This window comes from Xenopus laevis, chromosome 1L (genome assembly GCF_017654675.1).
Source record: "Xenopus laevis strain J_2021 chromosome 1L, Xenopus_laevis_v10.1, whole genome shotgun sequence".
Classification (NCBI taxonomy): domain Eukaryota; kingdom Metazoa; phylum Chordata; class Amphibia; order Anura; family Pipidae; genus Xenopus; species Xenopus laevis.
Window position 1 is genome coordinate 147,054,426 of NC_054371.1, and position 27,551 is coordinate 147,081,976.

Sequence of the window (27,551 nt, forward strand, 5' to 3'; positions counted from 1 at the left end):
TAAGGAGAAATATTACCAGTTCACAGTTTGCCTTTAAAAATACTTGTTACAAGTGGCCAAAATATCTAAGATCACATGCAACGTCAAGGCCCCTTACTCAACTTGATCCCTACACTGCCTATCAGTATTCTAAGTATGTAGTGCAATTAAAATCAAGTCCCCCAGCACACATTGTGACTGACCATGTTGCACTTACCCTTAACTGAGGAGCTCTAGTGAGCAAGCAGGTAGCAAAGCCCCTTAAAAAGCTGAAGCTTAGGGTAAGGAGGGTTTTGTTTTGTCAGAGCTCCTTGTATGTCTTTGAACAAATTACCCTGTTTATACAGAGACAGAGAGAAGCAGTATATTCAGTGGAGTTAAAATCTGTTCTGTGTTTTATCATGGTAAAAAATGGCAAATTATGTATTTTTTGTTAAATTGAAGACCAAATAAATTTTGAACAAACGTTCTATGTATTGTGCTCATTTTCAGAAAAGGTGTTTTAGATAAATACTACTCCTTTAAAACATTTAAACATCAAATAACCAATATAATTATTTTACCACCAATATGGATTTGTGTTATCGTAGTTACCCTGAAAATTGTTAAATAAGTGTTGGCTTAAAATGAACCCATATTGGAAATGATTCGGAGCTGCTGTTGGAATAGGAAGGGAAAAGTGAGGGATTGTTACCAGTTTACAATTTTTGGATATAAGAGAGAGAGCAGTTTAACAAAATACTGGCTCTATGCCCAAACCCCCATGACTTTGGAAGTTTCCCCTAAACCATTTTGTTGTAATGAAGCGAAAAGTTCCCCTTTTAAAAATAAATCCATTTTAGTGTTAGGAAGTAATTAATAGAACACCTCTTTATTTTTACAAATCATAAATATTAATGACACACCTATGGGTATATTTACAATCATTTGGTTTTTCTTTTTGTGTAACTCTGCCAAAGTTTCTGTTGAAGTGTCATGTGTATTTTCTCAGCTATTCACTTAACATCATAATTATGCCATTGCGAAAGTAATTTGCCAAAATTTTTACTATAGGTAAATACACCAGCATGTTTTCAAAGTGAAAATACACTGGCAAATTAACACAAAAAAGAAAAGGCTATGTGGCATAGATAATGAGATGCTAATGTAGCTGCTATATGTTTATAATGGTAAGTTGCTAGCCTGGACATGGGGAAAAAATATAGTAGTAAGCTTGATAAATCACAAATGTGGGTCAATGGGAACCTGCTATGCTAAAAATTGTGAATTTTTGGGGGGAAATGTTCTAAATACCCTATTTCAGCCCAGTGGAAAGAAATACTGGATACCCCACTGTGCTATTTGTCATTGACATGTTTGGTGTATATTTTGAGCTAATAAATCAAATTGTTTTCTCTCCTACAACTCCCTGTGCTGCTGAAATTACTTTTGATTGACATGAATGAACACTGGCTGTCATGTCTGCTTTCCAGCAAAAAATCTGCAAATGTCACAAGTTCTGACAGGTGTTATGTGAATGACAGGTGTCAAAGGGGAGGTATTGAGTGTTACATGTCATACGACTTTATTTTTATTCAGGATATAATTGTCCTGACCAAAAAAAGTGAATATTAAGTCTTTTAAAGATTATTTCAGATTGTAAGGATTATATAAATTGACTAGAGCACACTTGAAATTTTTGATTTTCGTGTTTACTATGTAAAGTTGTGATTGAGTGGGCAATTTGCTCTGTCAGAACTTGTAGATTTTATAGGACATTTATCACCCTACCAGTTTGACTATAGTAATATATATATATTTTTTTCTCCTTCAAATTATGGAGGAGACCTTTTTGATTTGAATGGTGAAATTATTTTGTTTAGCAATCCCCAGTGCAGTCTTTAACTGATTATTTGAGCTTCTTTCTTCTCAAAAATTAATTGGTCTGAAAAAGTTTGTTTATGCACATCATTAAGATAATTTTGCATAGTCATCCCTATTTGCTATGTGCTTGATTCATACCATCTAATAACACATTGTCTGCCACTGTTGTGTTAGTGCGTATGTGCAGTTCTCCTATACAGACCCTTATGACTGTTCTCTGCAGTTCCAACCTTCCAGTTCCATTGAACAATGATTTGTGGCCATTACCACGTCACTTAAAGGGGCTGTTTAAAATTTGGTGGAAAACCTCACCAGTGATGTTGCCCATAGCTAACAAACAGCAATTCAATTTCAACAGTTACCTACAAGTTAGTAAACAAAAGCAAAGATCTGATTGGTTGCTATGGGCAATATCAACAGTGAGGTTTTCTCCAATTTTTACAAAGTATTTTAAAGTAGGTCCCTAAATTGTATAACCCTTGTACTGCCTTGGTTTTCATTATTTATTTTGTAAGGTTTTCTTTAATTATAATTAATATAAAAATAAAATAATATAATCCCAATCTGCGTAACTGCAAGTGAAAATGCTATGTTATTGAGGGTTTCTGATTCCAGTAAACAAGTTGACTGTGAAGTTTAAATGTAATTGTTTTCGTGTTTTTATTTATTTTTTATTCATCTCCTCTTCTATAGCTCTTTAATTCTGACATCCATGCTGCTGCCTTGTTGCTAGGGTAATTAAAACCCGACAACAAGGCAGCATTTGAAATTCCAAGCCTGAGAGTTTTATTATTTTAAAAACAATGGAATAAAGCTGTCTTAGTTCATACTAAAAGTTACATTTAAAGTGTAATACCCTTTAAATGGACACTTGAAATAGTCTGAGCGTGCCTGAAACCTGTTTAGACTTATTGCTAATATTAAGAATTTGCACATGGGCAGTAAGCTACAACAACCCATCAGTGATTTAGCCTTATTCAACCATTTGCTAGTAGAATAATGAAAAAATCAGATTTATTTTTAATAGGCTTCTGCACTAGTAAAAACTTGCTGAATGTAAATGAGCTTTGTTGTATTACTTTGCACTGCAATAAATAATACTTAAGCTGTATGAATTGGTCTTGGCTTCCTCTTGTTTTTTTTTTTTGTTTTTTTTAGCAAAAACTGAATTTGATGAAATACAGTGTTTAAAACCTTTAAAAGTACATGCACCCTGAAATCTTAATTTCTGTACTAGGTTATATCATTTCTGGCTGCCGTTCTCAACAAGAAGGGAACACGGGAAGATATTGAAAACAATATGCCGGAATTTTTATTGCGAACTATAAAGAAAGCCAGCAGTACTTTGTCTCCTAAAAAGGTAGGAAAATAAATTTTAACAAATCATGCTCAGTGTGCTCTGTGCATTGTGTCTCCTCTATACCATCTCAATCTTAAATTTCATATTACGGGAGATATTGTAGAGATATTAACATTTCTCTAAAGAATTTAGGCACACCTCACTTTGTTTACATTGCTTAATTTTAAGGTTATTTTGCTGTTTGTGCCAATATTTAACAAACTTTTGAATATTTACTGCTTGCATCAACCTGTGGCAATACCAATCCAAAGAACATTCGCAGTGCTCTATCAAAATCTACCATATAGGCACATTCATATGATTTGAAATATTCTGTGCAAAACCAGTATTTGTAGGTTTGTAACATAAAAATAAACTTAACAGATTAAACCTAGTTCCAGAGTTGCTGGAAAGGATTTACAATATTATATTAAGATTGTACTTGACCCTGAACAACTAGCTAAAATCTACCTTGTCTGCATCCTTGTAGAACTGAAACTGTAGACCTAAGCTTTGAGATTTTGGGATGTGGTGCCAGAATGTTATTAAACCTAGATTTCAAGGACGCTACAGCACATTTCAGCGCTCATGGAGATTTTCACAATACATTTACATAAAACCTTTGCGCAAGCATCATTCAGCTAGTAAAAGAATAGTCCATTGTAATTGATAGGTTTGGTCCCAGCCACAAGATCAAAAGAAAGCTTAGCAGCTGCATTTGCTGGAAGAGACAAATAATAAATAATATAGGAATCGCCTATTAATTGGGAAAGTGTAACACATAGGGACATTAGTATCAGAGGGGAACTCCTTAGCACTCATTACACTTGGATAGGATTTGGAGGATTATATTTATTAAAGAGCGGGTGAAAGTATTTCTGTAAAAAATGAATGATTATTAAAGGAGAAGGAAAGGTGTTTTTGCTTGAGGAGTGCCAAAAGTTAGGCACCCCCAAGTGATTGTATCTACTTACACGACACCCGGCCAGTGATCCTATCAGGAGAAAACTGCACTGGCCCTGGGTTATTCCAGCAAGCACCATGGAGCGATCCCCTTCCTACTTCTTCTTTCTTCAAATTTCCTGGGGCAGACGCATGAGCAGTAGAATGAAATAGCTGGCTTTTTTGTTAAAGTTTGGCTTTTCGCTCTACTGCGCATGTGCACCCGCGAGAAGAAAGGAGAAGCCAGAAAATGATCATTCCGTGGTGCTCGCTGGAATAACCTGGGCCAGTGCAGTTTTCGGCTGATATGAGCACCGGCCCACAGAGTCAGGTTAGTAAAAAGAATCATTCGGGGTGCCTAACTTTTGGCATCCCCAAGTAGAAAATGCCTTTCCTTCTCCTTTAATCGAAATAGAGGACTGTGAAATGTACTTCTTATGAACAGTGCCAAGCTCTTTTCACTGTGATAAATATGCTCCTTGGTCTGCTATTATAATGTTAACTTACTGCCAGAGTTTTACTCCGCTTTTCTAAAGTCACTACCTCCCTTTAAAGGAACAGTAATGCCAAAAAAATCAAAGTGTTTTAAAATAATTACAATATAATGTACTGTTGCCCTGCACTGGTAAAATTGGTATGTTTGCTTCAGAAAAACTATAATAGTTTATATAAACAAGCTGTTGTGCAGCTATGGGGGCAGCCATTTAAGCACAGAATACACAATTTTTCGCACTTAAGTTCTGAAGTATCCCATTGTGTACTACAGAGTTTATCTATTATCTGTTGAGTTTCCTATGCCTTTTTTTATCTTTGAATGGCTGCCCCCATGGTTAAACCGCAGCTTGTTTATTTAAATTATTGTAGAGTTTTACAGCAAACAGACCAGTTTATGAGTGTAGCACAATCTGTACATTAGATTTCCATTAAGTTAAAGCACTTTTCGTGTTACTGTTCCTTTAATAAACTACTTGTGCATGTAATTATTTAGTGGTTCGTCGCCTTGACTAACTATACTGTATACCTCCCTTACACACCCTTTTCTGCTGTAGATACAAATACTATGAAATAAAATCTGACCATTAAAAAAATAAAAAAAAAGTTAACAAACGTAAGTGTCTATTATTCAACTTAGACAAATATACAAATTGCCAGGAAAATGATTACTTTGGATGAACCAATCGGTAGTACATATTTTTCACTGTTCTTTCTTTCTTATTTTCCACCTAATGATTGACACTTGTGGCTTTGTAACTCTTGACAATGGAAATCTCTTTGGTGAATATGATCTGTAGATATGCCTCAGAGTATTTTCTTTGCCAGTCACTCTGAACTGTTTTTTCTGGACAACTAATGTGTCTATGTGCTCTTTTTGATATGAAGCCAGTACTTTTTTCAGTTCACTGCACATTGAGTCATTGTTACAACGTTTAGTGCATGCCATAACTGTTGGCATATATCTTTGCAGCAGAGAATACAGTTAAACATGAATCAAATATTTGCCTAGAATATGTCATCTTATCATTCATAGATGTTTAAAGTTATGCAAGGGTGGTTGTCGGAGCACTCTAAGGCTAATTAAAGTAGTGGAAGTGCTACAGATATGGTAAATATTGCTACAAACAAAAGTAATATGATTGATTAAGCTGCATTGCCTGTCCCCATATTTTACTAGTTAGTCATTCCTTACAGCTTTATGTATTTTCAAAAGCACAAGGATTATAGTTCAAAGTTTATGATCGAACTACCATGTGGCGCGGCAAAGCACTTACCCAGCCTTCTCTACTGAATAATGTGCTCACTGACTCGAGAACAGTGAAGCAACCACCAACCTGAAAGTGTTTGCCATAACTTGCTTGCAATCCACAAAACATGGGTGCCAATTGGTGCTTGCACTGGCAAAATGCTGAATATGTTATTGTAGTGTGTTTCTCTCTAGGGACAAATCCTTGTTCCGGATGGATTAGAGGGGTTAGGGTAGTTCACCTTGGTAAAAGTAATCTCCATTATTTGGAATATATGTATAATGTACGCCCATTAGCAAAAATGCAGTGAGGCAAAGACTGTTGATAAGTCCAGGCTCTTAACACTTGACTAGAATTAGGACCTACTCGCTCATAGGGGCAGATTTACTAAAGGGCAAAGTATCTAACGTTAGCAAAAATTCGTTAGTGAAGGAGATAGACTCCAGCGGTGATTCGCTCCCTTACGCCTGGCGTAACTATGCAAATTCACTAAGATGCGGATTTTACAGTACGTTACCGCTTGCGCCAGACTTGCCTTTGCCACCACAGACCAGCCGAAGTGCAATAGAGTAGATAGGTAGATAGGACTTTTTTTTCCCAAAAAACGCTGGCGACTTTTCATTTTTCAGGGTGATAGGCTGCAAAAGATCTTAAATTTTTTCTTGGGTACCCGGCTTCCCCCCTACATTTCCTAACATATGGCACATAAACTATACACTGGGCACATGTGTAGGGCAATATAACAACTCTATTTTATTTTATTAGTTTCCCAGGCTTGTGCAATGTAATGTATTGGCTGCAACATATACGTCCATTCGACTTTAACTTCCCGTCGTATGCAAATTAGGCAACACTAGCGCAACTTTGTTTTTCTTGCCGCAGTAACGCTAGTGCAACTTCGCCATGTTGGATGCCTTGGACGCAACTTTGGATTTTAGTGATTTAGCATTGTCCTGGCCAATCTACCCTGGCGAAAGTGTTGTGATGTGAGCGAAGCCGTCGCTGGCGAATTTTCGGAGGTTAGTGAATTTCCCACGTAGAGGGGCTCCTCATCCCCCTTAACTTCTGGCTGACTACACCTATGGTCCCTGCATGGTCCGTCTCAATAAGCAGAATCACTTCAAGAACTTCTGCACATTCATTGGCTAGCGTGGCATCGCTTAACGGCAGCTTTCTGGTCGGTTTGCTTCTACAAGTCAGGTTAAGAAGGTGGACAATGATGCAACTATGCAGACGTGACCCACTATGCTGATCAAACCAAGCTCTGTCACACCTTTCTACATAGGCATTATCAATGAGCTACAAAATGAAGTTCTCTTGGATGTAGTTGGTTAACTGTTGCTAAATGATCACACAGACTCAGCTGGCTATACTTTTTGAAAATATAAGGACAAATTCACTAAAGGGCAAAATTATGCCAGTGACTGCTTCGCCACACTCCGCACAGATACGTTACCACTATGCTAATTCACTAAAATGCCAAGTTGCGCCTCAGCAAACGAAAGCTGGCGAATTTTCATAGCAAATTTCATAGCAAGCTTTCGCTAGCGTTCATTTCTGCCTAGCAAAACTTCGCTAGCACTCTTGCGCTTAGGTTAATTTCAATAGAGCGGGTACCTAAGTAATATGGACTTCTTCATTAGTTGGTGCAAATGCTTGAAGTGGCAAGTACATGTCCAATGAGCCATAATAAAGACCCTCGAAAGATCCTCTAATGCCCTAGACATGAGCCCACCCTTTAACAAATCTGCCATGCCCCTCAAATTAGTTTAAAAAAATAGTTTGCACATAAATCTTTAATAGTCGGACTTTTGAAGGCAATCCCACTTTAAAAAAAGAAAAGTCGCCAATATTTTTTTACAACTTTAATGCATTTCCGGCATACAGGATATGATGTCACTGACATAAGATCGAGGAAGATGTAGCTTCATTGTATCAGTTCGCCTGGACTGAGGTGGCAAAGTAAACTCTATAGCGAAAGAGGTAACGTTCAGTAAAATTCACACTTTATTGAATTTGCTGGAAGGTATGCTCAAAGTATGTTTCTGTAACGAAACTACCTGTTCGGCGGGGTCGCCCGCCGCGCCATCGGCGGGGACACCCGTCGCGTGGTTCTTAGTCACCGGAGCCAGCGCCATCTTTGATCCTTAGGGCGCGTGATTGCGCCAGCGCGCATTGGCGCACGCTTTGGCACGAAATTTGAATGTATTTAAGGCCCATTCATACTCCCAGCCAGTGCCCGTGATAGAATCTTGATTCTGTGGTTCCTGAATCCTTGTGCTGTCTGTTCCTGTGAAACTTGTCTGTTATTCAGGTTTTGATCCCTGCCTGTTCCTGACAATTCTGATATCCGAATCCTGACTTTTGCCTGCATCTCGACTACTCTTTCTGCCTGACCCCATCTGTTTGATTACCCGGTTTTGACCCTTGCCTGCCTGACAATTCTTGATATCTGCCTGCCTCGACCCAGCCTGTTTTGACGATTCTCTTGCCTGCTCCATTTGTACTGTGACCTTCGGCCCAAAAGACTCTGCTAACAGCCGTGCCCCTTTGCCAGCCAGAACATCTCGCCTTGTTCCCCTCGTTAAGTCCAGGTGGCACCCAAGTAAGCTGAGGGCTCCTCCCGAAGCCCAACGGTGGTCACACTACTGGTGAAGCCGAGACCAGGGTACTTGGCATCTGTTCTGGTATTGGGTGCCGGTCGTGACAGTTTCATAAGACAGAGTAATGGCCATTCGCCAGAGCGAAAAGTCGTCGGGCAATAGGGTGCGAACGAACGCTAGCAATGGTCTCGTTCGCTAGCGAATTGGCCTCTACGCCTGTTAGTGAATTGGCGATGTCGCTGCGGATGGGATTTCTTGCGAATTTTCGATATCGACGGGCACTTCGCCTTTTAGTGAATCTGCTCCACCAGTTGAACATATCCCATTGAGTAAAATTTTGTGTCTACATTCAATAATGAGATTGGCTGGTAACTTTTTACATCTAACAGATGTGTCCCTGCTTGTGGATCAGGGTTGTATGGATCATTGTTGCTTTAAAGGAAAATTCAACACTAGCAAAAAAAAAACCCTACCCACCCCCACGTAGACCCTCCTCCCCCCAGCCTAACTGCCCCCCCCTAGGGGGGAAATGGCTCTAACTTATCCCTCAGCACAGATTCAGGCATTGGAGTTCACCGCAGCCATCTTCTGGGTCTTTGTGTCTTCTTCCGGCTCTTTGGCAGTTTCCGTCCATTTCGGCGCATGCACAGTTGTCATAAACCGGTAAATTGCTCCAACTGCTCATGCACTCCTTTGCCGGTCTCCACCTCAGCTTACTGAAGACCCAAAGATGGCTGTGGTGAACTCCGATGCCTGAATCTGCGCAGAGTAAAAAGTTAGTGGCATTTCCCCGGGGGGTCAGTTAGCCTGGAGGGAGGGGGGTCTATGTGGGGTGGGGGGTAGGGTTTTTCTTTGCTAAAGGGTTGAATTCTACAGTACCCATATATTGGATGGCTCGTAGGCTATTGGGAAAAGTGTGGGAGAAGAATTCATGCGTATAAGGCTAATGAAGCCATCTGGGCCTGGGGCTTTTCTGGTTGGTGTTGATTTCAAGTCTGCTGCAGTCTCTTTCATCTTCCAAGTGATTATGACATTTTTAGATATTTCTGGGTCTGGGTATTTGGGATCTATTTTATTATTACAGAGAAAAAGGAAGCCTTGATTCGGAACTTTTTGGATAACGAGTTTCCTGATATCGGATCCCATACCTGTATAATTGGCAAAGCTTTTTACAAAAGTGTGCTTTTAAAAAAAAAAAAGTTATTAGGTTTTAGTGTAATGCATCTTATTTGGGAAAACACTATATCTAACCATTTCTTAGGTAGCTATATAAAAAAGATTTTGCTGTATGTCTTGTTTTTTGCTACCATTATTCATTGCTGACATCTTGAGCTCTAAAACAGGATTCAGTTTGCTTGTTAAAGCCTTTCATTGTTGGAAGAAAATCTCAGTATAAAAACCGTTATGTGTTGTGCCTTAATATTGTGCTTAAAAGCTGTAGTAGCGCATATGAGCTGCATGAAATGGAGTTGAATGCTTTACCAACCCTCTATTCTTAATGCATGGAAGCTTAAAGGCCTCAAGTACAAGTACTTTCCATACGTGAGGGGTTGGGGGGCCTTGCTTCTTTGTGCTTGTTCTGTGGAGTGTGAATAAAAGACTTGTAAAATGGCATGGTTCTCTTTTCTTTTTGCTGAATAAAATCTAGAATGCAGACTATCCTGCCCAATGTGCTCATGTTATTTTTACTCTTGGTCTTTATCGTTTCAATGCTTTTAATGATCAGTCACATTGTTATCCATAAATCAGTTTGCATTTTTAAAGTATAATTAAAGAGAAACTTTAAAACATGGACCCTTCTTTTCAAATGCTTTTCGTCTTTTTCAGTATTAAATTTGGTAAGCCTCAATAGCTGGCTGCAGCAGTTGGAGCTAAAATGAAGTAAAGTTCAAAGCAGCAAAGCATGTTTTAAGTCTTACCCTTCGCAATACCCTTTTGCTACTGAAACCTATGCTTGATTCAGTTATTTAATATTCACCTTCTACTGGCTTATGAAACATACTTTGAGCATACCTTCCAGCATTTTAATATGACAAAAGTACAACCCTAAATCCATTAAGCCACACCCATGTTGAGGTCTGCAGTTCTGATGCTGTCCCCCAGAAATGGGGAACATTGAGAGGCATGAAATAGTCATATAGTAGTCATTAGCTTGTTGATTCTGTGTTAATTTTTCTAAACCTCATTGTTTTAATTTTGTTTTCCACGTGCTCCCCTAAGCCGCGTGGCTTTTCTTAGCTGAACTTTAGGTTACTCCTTTGATATTTTGTTGCTTTTGTTGCTTATAACCTATAAAATACACAGTATGGAGAATATGACAAACCATTTAGGTACTGTTGAATATGATGACCTATAGCCCATTATCTACAGTTCCTGCTACAGGTCAAATATAAATTTTAAAAATGATTTTCCCATTTGCTCTTCTTAGACTTTGCAATTCTTTTTAAAGGGGAACTATCACGAAAATGAAAATTTAAGCTTCATTATACTGAAATAAGAAGCTTTCTAAATACAATTAATTAAAAAATATGTATTGTTTATGAAACAATCAATTTTATTGTCACTATTCTTCTCTCAGCATCTGTTTCTCTTCATTCTCTCTTCTCTCTTCATGCAGATGTTGGGTGTCAGAAAATCACTGACCGTTCGATCCAATATATATTCTAGTGGGGCTCCTTTTGCCTAGACTAGAGCTCACTCTTAAAATCTCCAGAAATCCTGTCTCTCTGCATGCAGAATTTGTGCAAAAGGCAGTTATTTTGTTAGATTAGGTTTGTACTTGAATCCGTTATGAGTGAGATCTAATTCATCTGCTAGCAAAGGAAGCCTGCCCCATAAGAAATATTGGATCTTACTGTCAATGACTATCTGACACCCAACTGCTGCAAGAAGACAGAATGAAGAGAAACAGATTATGAGAGAGGGATAGTGAACATAAACTTGATTATTTCAGAAACGATGCAAAATATTTAATTGAATATATTTACAAAGTTTCTTATTTCAGTATGAAACCTTATTATTATTTCAGTAAGATGAAGTTTATAGTATATTTTATTTTGTGCGACAGTTACCCTTTAATCCTGTTCGCCCTCCTCCACCGAGCATACTTTTTTGCATCACTATATTTTTCTTGGCTATCTGAAATTTTTTTGTACCCTGACTAATTTTAATGTCATGGTTCTGTTATATCAAGAGAGAAGGACCCTTGGCCCCTAACATTATGGGGAAAACTTACCTCATTTATTCTGTTTCGTCTAGCTAACACCACCAACTTTCAACCAGTGGGACTATACATTTTGTGTATGCAGGCCAATCTGTCAGTGCACAAAATACCAAGTCCTGCAATACATCATTAACTCTTTTTGTCACATGGCTTAGCAGGATAGGTACTAAAGTATCTCCGTGTGAAACCATTATTCACATTAAAAACGTTACTTGTTATAGTTTAAACACATTAACTGCTCAAATCATTTACAACACAAAGCATTCAGAACACATTAGTTAGAACTTCCATTTAGTTGGAAAGATTCCCATCTTCCACACAAGGTAATGTTTTGAATTATATGAGGATGGGCAGCATGCAGGTCTTACTGATACAAGGGGAATGGTTTAATGCTGTAAATCTTTCTGACAGTTTTGAGTTCAGTCAGTTCTAGCGTACATAAAGTGCAATTGTTTATTCAAAACAGAAACTATAATTTCAGCTGTTTACTTTGTGTGCCATATTTAAATACAGCAGCAGATTAGATGAAGCTTGTGTCAGATAAGGACACCTAGCTCCCCTAAGAGTTGTTGAAAAAAAACCTTAACAAAGAAAAGATAAATCTAGTCAGAAACCAACTAGATTACTCTCTCTCTGCTACTATACCTTAGTCTATCAGAAAATAATCCAGGTTTCTGTACCCAGTTGTAATAATACATAGATAAACAAGCAAAATGAAAATGGTAGGTAATGACCTTACCCCAATGTGTTGTTGTGTTGTTGACTATTACCTATACATTCTGTATATTCTTCTTATACAATCTCATACATTAATACATAGGGACATATTGTCTGGCTAACCATCACCATATAACCATGTCAGTAAGCAACAGGAACAGCACTCTACACCCTACTGACAAAGAGATTTATCTGCAGGTATTTATTTTATTTTGTGAAGGGGACTGTCAGAGACATTACATTTACTTAGCAGGATACTAGCACTGGTCAGAATATGGTCACATTGGTCGAGGCTATGCAGAATTGGTACTTATAGGCTCATAACTCAAGCCTATGATTAAGTGTCCCAGTGACACGAAACGCGTCAGTCGAGAGATGATTATATAAAGTATTCATTTTTTTATTCACAAACTTTGGTCTGATCAATATGTGAGTAACCAGTGTGCCCTGCATCAACATTTACGATTTGTAAACAGATTGTCCGCTCCCCCTTAGCTGAGGGCCTAGGGCTGGAGCACCTGGGCCACGTCTCTATTTTGGTGAGTGATTTCACGAATTTGAATTTGCTTTATGCTTAAAATGAGTCATAAAATCAACATAGTAAGCCTGGCAGTCTATGTAGGGCCACCATTAGCAGAAAATACATATTATAAACGATGACTATATGTCACATGGGAAGTTTGGATGGCCACTGCCAGTACCCTGAAAGCAATGGTTGTCAAAATGTTTCTCTTTGTTACCACGTCTCCTAGTGTTCTGTGTATTGCTGCTGCGTTAAGAATATATACTCTCCATTCACATTCTTTCATCTGGTGTCTGTCATCTGATAAAAAGAGCATAAATGCCCCAGTCAACTGATATATCTCTAAAAATGTGCTCTACAAAAACATTTGTGGATTATTATTTGACATACATCTTGTTTCCAAGTAATATCCATTTAAGGACGAGGACATGTGTGTATATAGGGGAAAATGTACCACCTACTGCAGATTTTTGGTCATGAGGCTGAAGGCTGAGTGCTTGTTTACAGGGCACATAATATAAATTGGGGTATATTATCCATTCAAATATGCAGCTCTCTATATTTATGTGTTTGTCTTCAGGGAGCGCCTCCCTTTTCTCCAGCTTCTCAACATTGTCCCATTCACAGGCTTTTTTGGTCCCCCTGCCATTCAATCTGGTGTGAGAAATGGCAGAGGTCGTTGGGTACAAACTTTACAAAGTGGTCCAGCGTCTGGTATATATGCAGAAATATGGGCACATTTCCTTAATAGATAAAATCATGTTTTAGCATCAGGATGCACTGCTTATAAGAATATAATTTATAATTTGGTCAATAAAAAAAAGACCAAACTGTAGATTATATGGTGAATATAAAAATATAAGTTGCCTAGGAGTTCCATAAAGATAAAGGTACAAGACTGAAGATAATTTGCAGAATTTTTCTGCGCTTGCATATTATATTTGTATATCGTATGAAGACCTCTAATACAGACTTTTCTCTTTACATTTTCTTTGTCATGAAGGAGAAGTCTTCAAACTAAATAAATAGCCTTGAAGCAGATCTCCAATAATTATTCCTCAGTTGAAGGGAAATAAAAGATAATGTGTCCTTAATCTGACAGGGTGATTGGATTGGTTTGGTTTAAACTGATATCAGAATTTCCGATGTTTTGAAATTAATAATATGTGGGATTTATGAGGTGATGAAAATATAACTGTACTTTGCCTTCTAAATTTTGAAAACCATCAACGTCTGCTACAAAACCATAAGAGAGACATGATTAAAATGTCTGAAGTACTATATGTGTTATTTGCCAAAATAAGCAATAAATGTTTTTAAATGTCATTACCATTATCATGTACTGATTTGTGAGACTTTTATATATCATTTGTGGTACAGAACCAGCTTTGCTATATTGTGGACCCATCTCTCTCTCACTTTAGACTTTTTTTATTTAATATTTGCATTGTGTGTGTTTGAGTTATTTTTCTGTTGTATTTTTAATTTTATCATTATGTGTAGCAAAGAAAGATGGGACATTTTTTTGTGCATAAAATGCAAGCATGCTAATGCTGGACTGAATTTTTAATGCTGTCACAGAAATTGAATTTTTGATGATGTTGTTCCAAAGTCCTCCATGAGAAGACTTTATTGCATTTTTCTGTGCTATGCCAGGAAGTGTATATTATTATACTGGATGGCACAATCCATTCCCACATTGGCTGTCTGGCTAAATCCATTTAGCTCTTACTGGTACAATTTATATATGCAGTTAGGAGTTGCAGTCAAAAATTATAAAGGTAAGGCTGGATTGGTACCCACCTCCTAAGAGTCATCACCTGCATTTAAAAGGATCCTGAAAATCGGAAAACATGTTTTTTTTCAAAATGCATCAGTTAATAGTGCTACTCCAGCAGAATTCTGCACTGAAATCCATTTCTCAAAAGAGCAAACAGATTTTTTTTATATTCAATTTTGAAATCTGACATGGGGCTAAATGTTTTGTCAATTTCCCAGCTGCCCCTGGTCATGTGACTTGTGCCTGCACTTTAGGAGAGAAATGCTTTCTGGCAGGCTGCTGTTTTTCCTTCTCAATGTAACTGAATGTGTCTCCATGGGACATGGGTTTTTACTATTGAGTGCTGTTCTTAGCTCTACCAGGCAGCTCTTATCTTGTGTTAGGGAGCTGTTATCTGGTTACCTTCCCATTGTTCTTTTGTTTGGCTGCTGGGGGGGGGGAGGGAGGGGGTGATATCACTGTAACTTGCAGTACAGCAGTAAAGAGTGATTGAAGTTTATCAGAGCACAAGTCACATCACTTGGGGCAGCTGGGAAATTGAGAATATGTCTAGCCCCATGTCAGATTTCAAAATTGAATAAAAAAAAAAATCTGTTTGCTCTTTTGAGAAATGGATTTCAGTGCAGAATTCTACTGGAGCAGCACTATCAACGGATTCATTTTGAAAAAAATGTTTTTTCCCATGACAGTATCCCTTTAACTGGGGCCCTAAACCTCTAGGACCCCACAACCCACATAGGCTGACTTCTACTTCTACTGGAACAAGCCAGGGCACCTATTCGTAAATAAAAGGTTAAGCAGGACCTCTGCTGCTTCTGTATAATGATTTGATAATGATGACCGACTCTGTAGAACCAAATGTTTGTAAATCTTATTTTTTTTTTTTTTTGATATTTTGCATAGAAATAAAAACCTATTAAAAAAGTTGAATTGTTCATCTAATCTTTCCAAGGAACAGCTCAGTAATGGAAATGGCAGATTCCTTAAACTGTTAGATTTAATTTGATTCATTTACAGGATATATTTATTTAAAGTGTGCAAATACAGCTAACAAGAGTCCCACTGAGTGATATTCTGCTACTGGACATGTTTATTAAACAATGAAAGTGAGATTTTGCCCTTTTCACAGTTCGCTAAATATGCCATTAAGTTTAATCTTCAGCTGTATTCTACCTGAGTTCTTGTGTATTATTTCTGTAAGAAGATATAAGCCTCTGCATACCTAAAATAAAATATAAAGACATATATTAAAAACATATTTGATGTGTGCAAATAAAACTGAACTGAAAATCCCCATCTCTATAAAGCATGCATAGTATTGTGGACACTGCTGACTTCTGTAGAGCAGAAACTAGCAGTACACGAACAATGCAGCGTTCTAGAAATCAGCATACTTTAATTTGCAAGTAAATTTCCACTAGCAGTAGGTTTACCCCATTTTTTTGAAATGTACACATGACAAAATGGGCAAATGTGTGTTTTTACCATAACCTTCTAAACTGCAATTTTTGCTAAAGTAAAGCTCCCCATAGACGCGATGATTCTTCTTGCAGAACGACCGATTTTAGGGAAGTCCGACCAATCCTTCGAAATTATTGTGCGTTTAGTGGGATTCGAACGATCGTACATCTTACGATTTTTCGGCCAACATCTGTCAGGAAATTGATCGGCCAGATCAAAATATAGTAATACTCCATTCTTCCCCCCCTACCCAGCCCATAACATATGCATCACTTAGATGCACAAGTTAGGGAGAACTAGCAGGCTCGGGGTTCAAAGGGCCCTGTTCATAAGGCTTGTGCTCACCACTATACTCTGCATCTGGCGCAGATTAAAAATGTGGCTGCAGAGTACTGGAACTGTGCAGGTGCCAGGGCGGGGTTAATGAACAGTAAGGTGAGCAATTTTGCTTCCCTAAGAGCTCTAAGACTTTCATCTTGGGCATTGTTAAATGATCCCTGATTCTCTCATTGTTGAAATACAATGAAAACAGTTTTGATATAATCATCTATTTTTACTTTACACTTCACTGTAAATACCATGAAGTATATTTTTTAGAAATAATAAATATTTCTAGATAAATAATAAACAAGTCATAATAAATAAATCCAACACAATAGCCCTTATATAGCTATACATTTTAAAGGGATGGTTCACCTTTAAGTTAACTTTTAATATGTTAGATAGCTGATTCAAAGCAACTTTTCAATTGGTCTTCATTATTTACTTTTTGTAGTTTGTGAATTATTTTCCTTCATATTCTGACTCTTTCAAGTTTTCATATGGGGGTCATTAACTCCATCTAAAAAACAAATGCTCTGTAAAGCTACTTTATTACTCCTCTATTTATTCAGACCTCTCCTATTCATATTCACAAACAGGACAAAAGTGGCTATGGATGTGGTTATTTACACAGTACTCATTATCTCAGTTTAAACTGTCTGGGAGAAGGAGGTAGTAAGTATAGGGAAATGATCCATTAAGTGGAATTATTTACACAGTGATCATTATCTCTGTTTAAACTAACAGCTGATTACCAGAAGGGGCAGTAGTAAGTAGCAAGTGCAAGTAAATTTGCCATTAGTCCTTTTAATAAAAATAAATAATTTTTTTTTATTTAAAAAATACGCAGAATTCATATGTTACATTTAATTTCTTATGTTGAAAAGGGTGTATGCTGGTTTATACAGGCCCTTGACACAAACACCTAGTTTTGTCTTTTCAAAGCTCAGATACATTTTTCACCTCTGTTATTGAGACTGTGTCTATACCATCTTTGTTCAGCCAAACCAAATGTACATGTGCAGCTGCAGAAGTCTGCGTGATCTTGCGTCGGAACAAAGATATACATTTTATCTACTGTATTTTGTATGTGAATTCAGTTAAACTGTTTATATTGCATTGCATTTCTGATGTAACGTTCTAGTGGTTTTATATACAATCCATTTTTAAAAGAAATACACTCCCCTGTTTCTTATGACTGTGGAATGCTTTGCACAGCAAAGTTTGATTTAAAAAAAACTGGCACTTGTAATGATTTGTACTTATATGATACATCTCATGGCGTTTAACCACATAGTTTTTGCCATTTTGTATATACAGTTCCAGAAGCTTTAGACCACCCTTCAATTTTGTATGCTTCTAGTTCATGAGATTTAAGTTTTCACTATGCATAGAATAATAAATATAATCCCTATCCTGCTGAGTCTATTCAACGCCCTATGTTTCCAACGCCTCTTGCCATTTTAATGTGTGCCTCCTGGTGATGCTTATCCTTGTAGTTTTGTCTGCCTCAAATGCAGTGTATCCTTTGGCTTAGTCTGTTAAATTTCACTCCAGTTTTTTTCCCCTAATAAAATGCACAAGACCGTTGTTCTCTCCTGGTCTTCAGAAAGCATCATTTTCTACCCTGGATACAAATTGCATATGATTCACACTATGGGATATTTACATAAGTGTGAAGGGATCTGGACCTCTGTTCAGTTCTTCAGCACTTTGGGTCTTTTTACAGTGCCGCCAGCAGAACTTTTTATCAACGTATGTTGTGCCTGTGTAAACCTGCATTCTGCATTGCATGAACTTTACAGCATTCATGTCCTGTTTGCAGATGTCAATATTACTGTCTGTGTCAGAGGAAAAATGGCCGCCGGGTTAAAGCTAGGAAATTTAGCCTTTACGTGTCCTTTAAGGCAGATGTCTGTACTTCTAACAACGCTGTGGGAACTGTTTTGTGTGATTTGTGACTTAAGGTGGCCATACACGGGCCGATAAAAGCTGCCGACAGACCGAGTCGGCAGCTTATTGGCCCGTGTATGGGGGCCCCCGACGGGCTTCCCCGATCGAGATCTGGCCGAAAGTCGGCCAGATCTCGATCGGGTGGGGTTAAAAATCCCGTTGGATTGCGGCCGCATCTGCTCGTTGATGCGGTCCCGCGATCCGACCGCCCATTTGCGAACGTGAAGGATCCGATCGTTGGGCCCTAGGGCCCACGATCGGATCAGCCCGATATTGCCCACCTCAAGGTGGGCATATCGGAGGGAGATCCGCTCGTTTGGCGACATCACCAAATGAGCGGATCTATCCGTGTATGGCCACCTTTAGGCTTTACTTTGCCCCAATTAGGGGCAAGGGTTGTGTCATGTGATATTATGTGTCCTCATAAGATCTACTATTAGTTATTTTGTCATTTATATCAAATTAAATATTGCCATTCTCAAATGAGTTTATATTTTTAGGTTTTTTTGATCGTTTCACCACTATCTGTACTATACAACTGGAAGGATGAGTTGGAGACCTGGGGATATTTCAGGTTAACATTAATACATGGAAACAAAAAGGATTCTGAAATTTCTCGGCTCAAACAGGGAAAATTTGAAGTTGCTTTGACTACTTATGAGACTCTTCGATTGTGTTTAGATGAGATTAACAGGTAAGCTAAAAAATTTTATTATGCTCTTTTTTTTAATTATCATTTATATAGCAATTCCACAGCACTCTATAGAGATTATACATCATTTCCATACATCAGTCCATGCCCCAGTGGGGACAGACGTTCTAAGGTCCCTATCACATTCACACATTATTTGACTTGTTTTTTGTGTGGGAGTAAACCGGAGTTCCCAGATGAAACCCAAGGAAGCAAGTGGAACATACAATCTACTTGCACACCGTGCCCTGAGTAATTAAACACATTACCTTAGTGCTATATTTAAAATACTAATGTCCTGTGCTATTAGGGAACTTCTTGCAATATATGTGCTGTCTTCCAGGGCCTCACATGTCCTAATCAAAAACCATGTACTACACTGATGGGCATTAATAATAAGTTGAAAACAAAGTCCTCATACATTGACTGACTTTAAACCCTATTCAGTAAGATTTATTTTATAGGGTTTTCCATGGAATTTTTGTGGTAGTAGAGCTTTTTCAAATGACAATTTAACTAATTTTCAAAATTCATTCAAAAATGAATGTTAGCATACTATTTCTCTTTGTACTTTGTCATAGATTTTATTGAGGTTGTTTTCGATCAGCTCTGCTGTATTGGTCCATCTTTTATCTTCTGTCTAAACAAAGTACCACCTGGTATATTGTGGAGCTTTAGAGCCATACCAAGAAATACTACAAGTATCTTGAAGTGAAAATACCATGCATTTTAGCAATTGTGTTGAATGTATGAAACTGGGGGCTATGCGAATGCTTTTAGGGCATTTTCATTTCCTGGTGTTACTTGTCTTTTAATGTAGGCTTTAGTACATGCCAAACAGATTTCTTTGAGAAGCTGTCTGATTACTGTTAATGTCTTGGTGCCAAACCTCTGCTTTTTGTGGTTAGTCAGAAACAGAGTCTGATTACACCAGAAGGTACAATGTTAAGAGCAGGGTCTTCATACAAACGCTATTTGTTATATTATTTGTAATATTATAGTAGATACTGAGGCTGCACAGCCTACTTAAAAAAATGAGTGTTCATTTAATATAAGTCATTTACAGAGAATGACTTATTTCCCATATAGTAATAATATAGCCTAATACCTGTATATAACCTAATAATATAATATATCGTTTTATGATTCCTGAGGTTTTTCTGTTGGGGGTAATAGATCAATTATTACTTGTATAAAAAGCCTTTATTTCTTAATGGACATGACAAGGACCAGATAGTTAAGTGAAAAGTGAGAAACTTTTCTCAACCATTTTATCCACTTACACTGATAATGTGAACCCTAATGATAATGCTTGTTTTAAAAGTTATATTGCCATACTCGCGGCCCTCCAGATCATTTTAAAAGACCATTATATGTTGATGTTGGATGACAGTCTGCTACCCAAGTTCAGTGCAAATTGGCCAACCATGGCTGACCAAAGGCAAATGAGCTAGTCATTTGGCCAAACAGACTTGCCTGAGGTCAGGTTCTACTCCTAGATTGGTAATGATGTTGGCCGTGGGAGGTGTCATCACATTATCAGGCCACGTTTGGCCTATAGTAAGCCAGTTTGTTAATGTTGCCTAAGCACGTTTTCTGTAGTTAGTTATTGCTAAAGAACATTTGATTTTACTTACCAACTTACTAACTTTTTTTTAACATGACATTTTCAGCATTGACTGGTCAGCTGTGGTTGTCGACGAAGTGCATCGAATTAAGAATCCAAAGGCCAGAGTGACACAGGTCATGAAAGAAATAAGGTGTAAAGTTCGTATTGGTCTTACAGGAACTATTTTACAGAACAATATGGGAGAGCTATGGTGTGTTATGGACTGGTGAGTCAATTTTCAATTTTAATTAGAATTCTTTTAGGTATAGGTGTGAATACATTAATTTATTTCTGTTAAATAAATGATGGAGCGTATAATAAAAGACACTTGAATTTACATTCAGTACATAATGTGAGGTGCGACTGAAGCAGGCACATTTACAGTCAGTCGCGCCTTTCTTAGGCAAAACAGCTGATGGGGTAACTTTGTGTTTCATAACCATTCCTTTGTGGCACTGCATTGAATTAAAAAAAGACTGGATCCTGCTTTTATTGCTAATTCTTGCTTCTCTCTGCAACACAGCAGCAGTTTTTAACCCATACAGAATAGTATTTTAAATAATTTAGAATTAAAGTACATTTTAAGTCAGATATTTTAGTATTGTTCAGAGTAGAAATATATATATCATATATAAAAACCCACCATTTTATAATTGTTATACGTTTCTCATTTTTTAGGGCTGTTCCTGGATATTTGGGTAGTAGCAGCCAATTCAAAGAAAAGTTTTCAAACCCTGTAGAGTATGGACAAAGGCATAATGCTACTAAGCGAGAACTAGCTACTGGAAGGAAAGCCATTCTAACACTGGCAAGCAAATTGTCACCATTTTTCCTGAGACGTACTAAAACGCTTATAAGCCAACAGTTGCCTAAAAAAGAAGATCGGGTATGTATGATCTGCTCAAAATAATTTTCTATAATCAAGGTAAAATTTTAGTAAAATCTGTTTGTTAAATAGTCCACTTGTAAATGTAGACATTTTAACATTTGATTACATTTTTTTTACCATTAGAGTATTGCAAAATCTAATGTCGATGTTGTAAAGAACCCCTTTTTTCAAAATGTATGGACAACACAGGCACCCTACTTTTTATTTTTTGGGATTGTCCTAAAATTTGCCCCCTTCTGAGATAGAACACTACATAGTTTCTGAAGAAATATTGGGGACCACTATCTCAAACAGCCCAACTTATATTCTGCTGTTCCACCTAAATAAGCCTCTCCCAATTTTTTTTTATACACCTGGGCCATTCCTCTTAAACGCGTGGGAAAGTCACAATGCACTCCTACTACATAGGACCCATTATCCAGAAACCTGTTATCCAAAAAGCTCCGAATTACGGAAAGGCCTTCTCCCATAGACTCCATTTTATCCAAATAATCCACATTTTTAAAAATGATTTTCATTTTTCTTTGTAATAATAAAACAGTACTTTGTACTTGATCCCAAGTACATGTTTACATGATTTTCTAGAAGGCTTAGGGTACTGTATGAAGATCCAAATTATGGAAAGATCCATTAAACGGAATACCCCCGGTCCTGAGCATTCTGTGTAACTGGTCCCATACCTGTAATAGAGACTGGTTGCTAAAAATACAAGAATTGTTTCAATTTTAAGAGCTCACTAACTTCACAACTGTGCAAGTCAAATTTTCTAGCAGATGGATTTACTGGATCCTCTTTAAGAAATCAGATACTTATTGATCCGAGATGGAATCACCAGTAGGGTAATTATCATGTAAAAAATTAATTTTGTCATTTTATAGAGAGCAAGAACAACATTCATGTATTAAAACTCTAAAGTGTTACAGAATTGGTTTTAGATCTTTCATTTCTAAATCTGGACTGGGGTATGTTCTCTCTCAGGGAGACAGGCACAAGAACAAGTTGATGATACAGGATCATGTGACTGTAGACACAAATTTCTGCCAGGGTTCTGTTGTGAGAGCTGCTCTGTCTGGTAACAAAAAAATTGTCTGAACAGAGTAGTAGAGCTGGTGAAAGGAAGGTGGATGTAGTTTTCTGTACCGCGAAGACACACCCTACTTCATGCTTTATAAATTTCCATTTTTATCAATATACTGTATACTTCTTTATGTAGAATGGTGAAGAAACCGCGCTTTATCCCTAGCAGTAATCAAGCAGCACCTGTAGTATGTGGATCCACTGGTCCACGTGTATGATAAGAAATTCAAATAGAGAAGGTGCGCTAAAACAACAGTGTAGCCGCCTCAAAATCTGAAAAGAAAAAAGCAATCCCTGATAGTGCAGCAAGCCTATAAAATAGACGGTGTTTTGCAAAATGGAACTACTCACAAACGTCTTGTAGTGTTCGTGCCTGTAAGTGTTTGCGGCTGGATCCGGATTTTAGCGTCTATTAAGGTAGTGCCAGTTAGTTTAACATATCAATTAAACTAACTACTCATGTTCGTTCAATCGCTTGTTCTAATCTAATTATGTTAATTGATAGAACCACCCACGGATTAAATAAAAGTCACCCAAAGGGAATGTGGGAATTAACCTTTGCCCCTGTGGAAGTATTACCAATACGAAACGCGTTGGGCTGTAATTGAAATTGTCCTAAATAAAGTCATTATTTATACACTAAAATTGGCAAAGTGTGATCCTCTCCCATATCGGTAAAAGGACATAGTGCATGTAAAACTTGCAAATCACTATCGCTCCACGTGAAGAACCACCTCTTCAGGCGGAAGCGCATCGCACACTGAGACGCATAACAACTGAATACCGGTATCTACCTTTCCGCGCTCAGAAAATCCACTCCAATCAGGGATTGCTTTTTTCTTTTCAGATTTCGAGACGGCTACACTGTTGTTTTAGCGCACCTTCTCTATTTGAATTTCTTACTGTATACTTCTTATGTACTTTTAGCACCTCTTTTCCTTTATGGACAGTTTTTAATGCAGATTTGTTGACCAAATAATTGTTTACTTTGATGTTTTACCATCTACATTTTATATTATTATATTATATTAATTTATATTATTATTTAATCACATGCGTCAAGTATAAGCTGTACAGTAATGATTCCTAAACCCCACTGCAAGCGTTAAAACCAAAGAAGAAGTTTTGCCTTTGGTTTTATGTATCACATGCAACATTTGTAAGCTTGCTGGTGTCAGTTTTGACTATTTCCCAATATAATATTAGATAGAGATACAGACTTGATTACAATGTATGTGTTCATTCAGGTTAAATATACAGGGTCTACTGAGTCCATCCCAACAAATCCTTTCAGATTTAGTTGCAGAACCCCTGATTTTGTCAGTTAATTTTATAAGTGGTATAGCTTTATAAGTCAATTGATATGGGGGAGGGGGCTAAGCCACTGTAGGATTTTAGTCTTTTTCATAGAATAAGTTTTCTATATTACCGTTTACTTTTGTTCCACCATGTTGCAAGTAACCCCAGGTAAATAAAACTCTGGTAAATCACATACGCATTGAACAACTTCCCCAAAATCTCTCTATTTTGGGGACAGGGCTGTATAACATTAATGAAGTCTGCTTGTGAATATTGGCATATATTGTCCTGGTATATTCTGCTGATCAACCAGTGTCTTGCCTCAAAATTATAGGCCAGTTAGTCTGACGTCAGTAGTAGGAAAGCTTTTTGAAGGGTTAGATACTGGACTTTTTAGCAAATCATAATACTATGAGTGTATGCCAGCATGGTTTTATGCGTAATAGATCTTGCCAGACTAACTTAATTTCTTTTTATGAGAAGGTAAGCAGGGACATCGATTCTGGGATGGCAGTGGATATGATTTACTTAGACTTTGCTAAAGCATTTGATACCGTGCCACACAAAAGGTTACTGGTTAAATTAAGGAATGTTGGCCTGGAACATAGTATTTGTACCTGGATGCACTTTGGCAAAAATAATAGAATTGCAAGTTATACACTAAATGGCAGTGTGTTGGGAGTTTCCTTAAATGAGAAGGATCTAGGGGTTTTTGTAGATAACAAGTTATCAAGCATAAAAACTCGAGGGATGAAAACATAATTATGCCTCTTTATAGGTCCCTGGTGAGGCCTCATCTGGAGTATGCAGTGCAGTTTTGGACTCCAGTTCTTAAGAGGGATATAAATGAGCTGAAGAGAGTGCAGAGACGTGCAACTAAACTGGTTAGAGGTGTGGAAGACTTAAATTATGAGGGTAGACTGTCAAGGTTGGGGTTGTTTTCTCTGGAAAAAAGGCCCTTGCAAGGGGACATGATTACACTTTACAAGTACATTAGAGGACATTATAGACAAATAGCAGGTGACCTTTTTACCCATAAAGTGGATCACCGTACCAGATGCCACCCCTTTAGACTAGAAGAAAAGAACTTTCATTTGAAGCAACGAAGGGGGTTCTTCACAGTCAGGACAGTGAGGTTGTGGAATGCACTGCCGGGTGATGTTGTGATGGCTGATTCAGTTAATGCCTTTAAGAATGGCTTGGATGATTTTTTGGACAGACAGAATATCAAAGGCTATTGTGATACTAAACTCTATAGTTAGTATAGGTATGGGTATATAGAATTTGTGTGAAAGTAGGGAGGGGTGTGTGTATGGATACTGGGTTTTCATTTGGAGGGATTGGACTTGATGGACTTAGTCTTTTTTCAACTTGATTTAACTTACTATGTAACTATATGCAGAATCTTCAGCTTCTTCCTTTACCTCCTCATTAAACCATAGTCATTAAGACTCGCTTGCCAATTCCATTAAGCCTTTACAAAAGAGGGGAGGGTGCAAGTAGGGACTTGATATAGTTATAGATAAAAATCAATTTTGGTGGGTATTGGGTCAGTAAGTATTGCTTTAATTTGTTGCATGGCATAATATACTAAAGGTCCTATTTGAGCTTTTAAGGCATGTTTCAACTGCAGGTATTTAAACAGTGATTAGCACTTTTTGTACCTGTTGCTGTGGAAGAAGCCACCAATTAGAATGTCTAATTTTTTTCTGTTTATTAGGTGGGAAAATGGGGCCAACAATGGAATATTTGTAAATCATAGATTCGTGGATAATGTAGACAACAGAAATGCCTAATAGGCATCATACAGGGCTTAGGGCTTTGTTTCTCTGAATTTCTAAAAGGCTTTTTTGCATTATTTTGTTTTAAGCTTTTTGGTATAAAAACTATACATTTTACGTTTCCACAAAAATGTCTGAATTAATAAACACAGTATTTACAATTTGGTACTGCATTTCATTTATTTTTTTATTTTGCAGATTATTTTCTGTTCTCTATCAGAGTTCCAGAAAGCTGTTTACCAAACAGTATTAGAAACCCAAGATGTTAACTTGGTTCTACAAGGAGGGGAGCTGTGCAGTTGTAAAAGTGGTCGTAAAAGAAGAAAATGTTGTTACAAAGTAAACCATTTTTATTATTACTTGCAGTTGTGACCGAAGAAGAGCATGTTTAACATATATTACACATTTATTAAAGGTGCAATTTCAAATTCATGTGAATTTTTAAACTCTATTAAATTCAAATATACTCTAAATTTGACTGGGGGGGTAATTTATAAAAAAAATTTGAATATCTAAAACTTGAACGAATTTTACAGATTTGAAAACTCGAATCGAATTCTAATCGAAATCGACTAAAGTTGATTTGAGGTTTTTTTTCTCTGATGAACCTCAAATGTCAGGAAGGTGACTTAAGATTGGTCCCTGGACCTCTCCCATTGACTTATACATGAAATTGGCAGGTTTTTGGTGGCGAATAGTCAAATTCGAGTTATTAAATTGTCAAAGTATGATAAATTTCAAATTTGAGTTAAAACTCGAATTGAGTTTGGATAATTCACAAATCGAATTTAGAGTATTGACCATAAAAATTCAATTTAAAATTTTGAATTTTCAATTTGACCCTTAATAATAAATCTGCCTCATAGTGTTTCATTTAGTTTTATTTTGGTTCTAATTTTTTATTTACTTTTTTGTTTTGTGTGTTTTTTGTACATATTCTAATGTTTCTTCCGTATTTATGCCACGTTCAAAATTAGGGTATAACAGGTTTCTCAGCGGTTTTTACATACAGTATACTGTATGGCCATCAGCTAGACCTGTTTTATATAAACCCTACATGGAAAGAGATGCAGTATTCTGCCTTAAATACACCACCCTTATAAAAAGGATTTAATAATAAATTAAAATATCATGTAATGATATGGTTGCCTGTAAACTGCATCTTTATTGATAAGAACATATTAAAGTAAAACCTCAATTTTACATTCCCTTATTTTAAGTTTTCCCTAATTTTACATCAATTTTGGCCCTACCTACAATTTTCTAGATTTTGCACCATTTTTTTCTGGTCCCCTGAAAAATGTAATGGGGGGGACGCAGTTCTTCTGTAATCTACTTTACAGTCGTTCCGTGGTTATGAGTAATCCTAAAACCTTCCCTACCTTCTGCACCACCTAACTGTTGCATTGTTAGTTACCTGTTCAGTTTCTTAGAGCTGTAGTAACCATAGCAGAGGACCTCTGCTTTACCATGTAAAGTCTTAGTACATAAAGTGTACTCTTATCGTGTTCTAAAAACATTAATAAATTGTCATTAATGCACAAAATTCAGAGAATATTGGCTTACTACTTGTTTGCTTGCTGTACAAAGAAGGAAAAAATTGTAGCATAATGTTACCCCTCCTGAAAACATTATAAATCAAAGACTTTTACAAGCTGTCTATGCCTATGATTTGTCCACTGCCTTAATGCTTCTACTGATATATGGGCTGTATTTTTTTTGGCAAGTTAGAATATTAAACTCACTCAGGCTTAACTAA

The 27,551-nt window shown here is 37.2% G+C and overlaps 1 protein-coding gene across 1 annotated transcript in view; it reads left to right on the forward strand.

Annotated features, from left to right (window-relative positions):
• ercc6l2.L (excision repair cross-complementation group 6 like 2 L homeolog) overlaps positions 1 to 27,551 on the forward strand; it is a 67,530-nt gene that overhangs the window by 5,425 nt on the left and 34,554 nt on the right. The window contains exons 4-8 of the mRNA XM_018259169.2: positions 3,080 to 3,202; positions 18,947 to 19,140; positions 20,811 to 20,972; positions 21,425 to 21,632; positions 25,991 to 26,131. Of these exons, the coding sequence (XP_018114658.1) occupies positions 3,080 to 3,202; positions 18,947 to 19,140; positions 20,811 to 20,972; positions 21,425 to 21,632; positions 25,991 to 26,131 (828 nt within the window). The remainder of the gene's footprint in view (positions 1 to 3,079; positions 3,203 to 18,946; positions 19,141 to 20,810; positions 20,973 to 21,424; positions 21,633 to 25,990; positions 26,132 to 27,551) is intronic.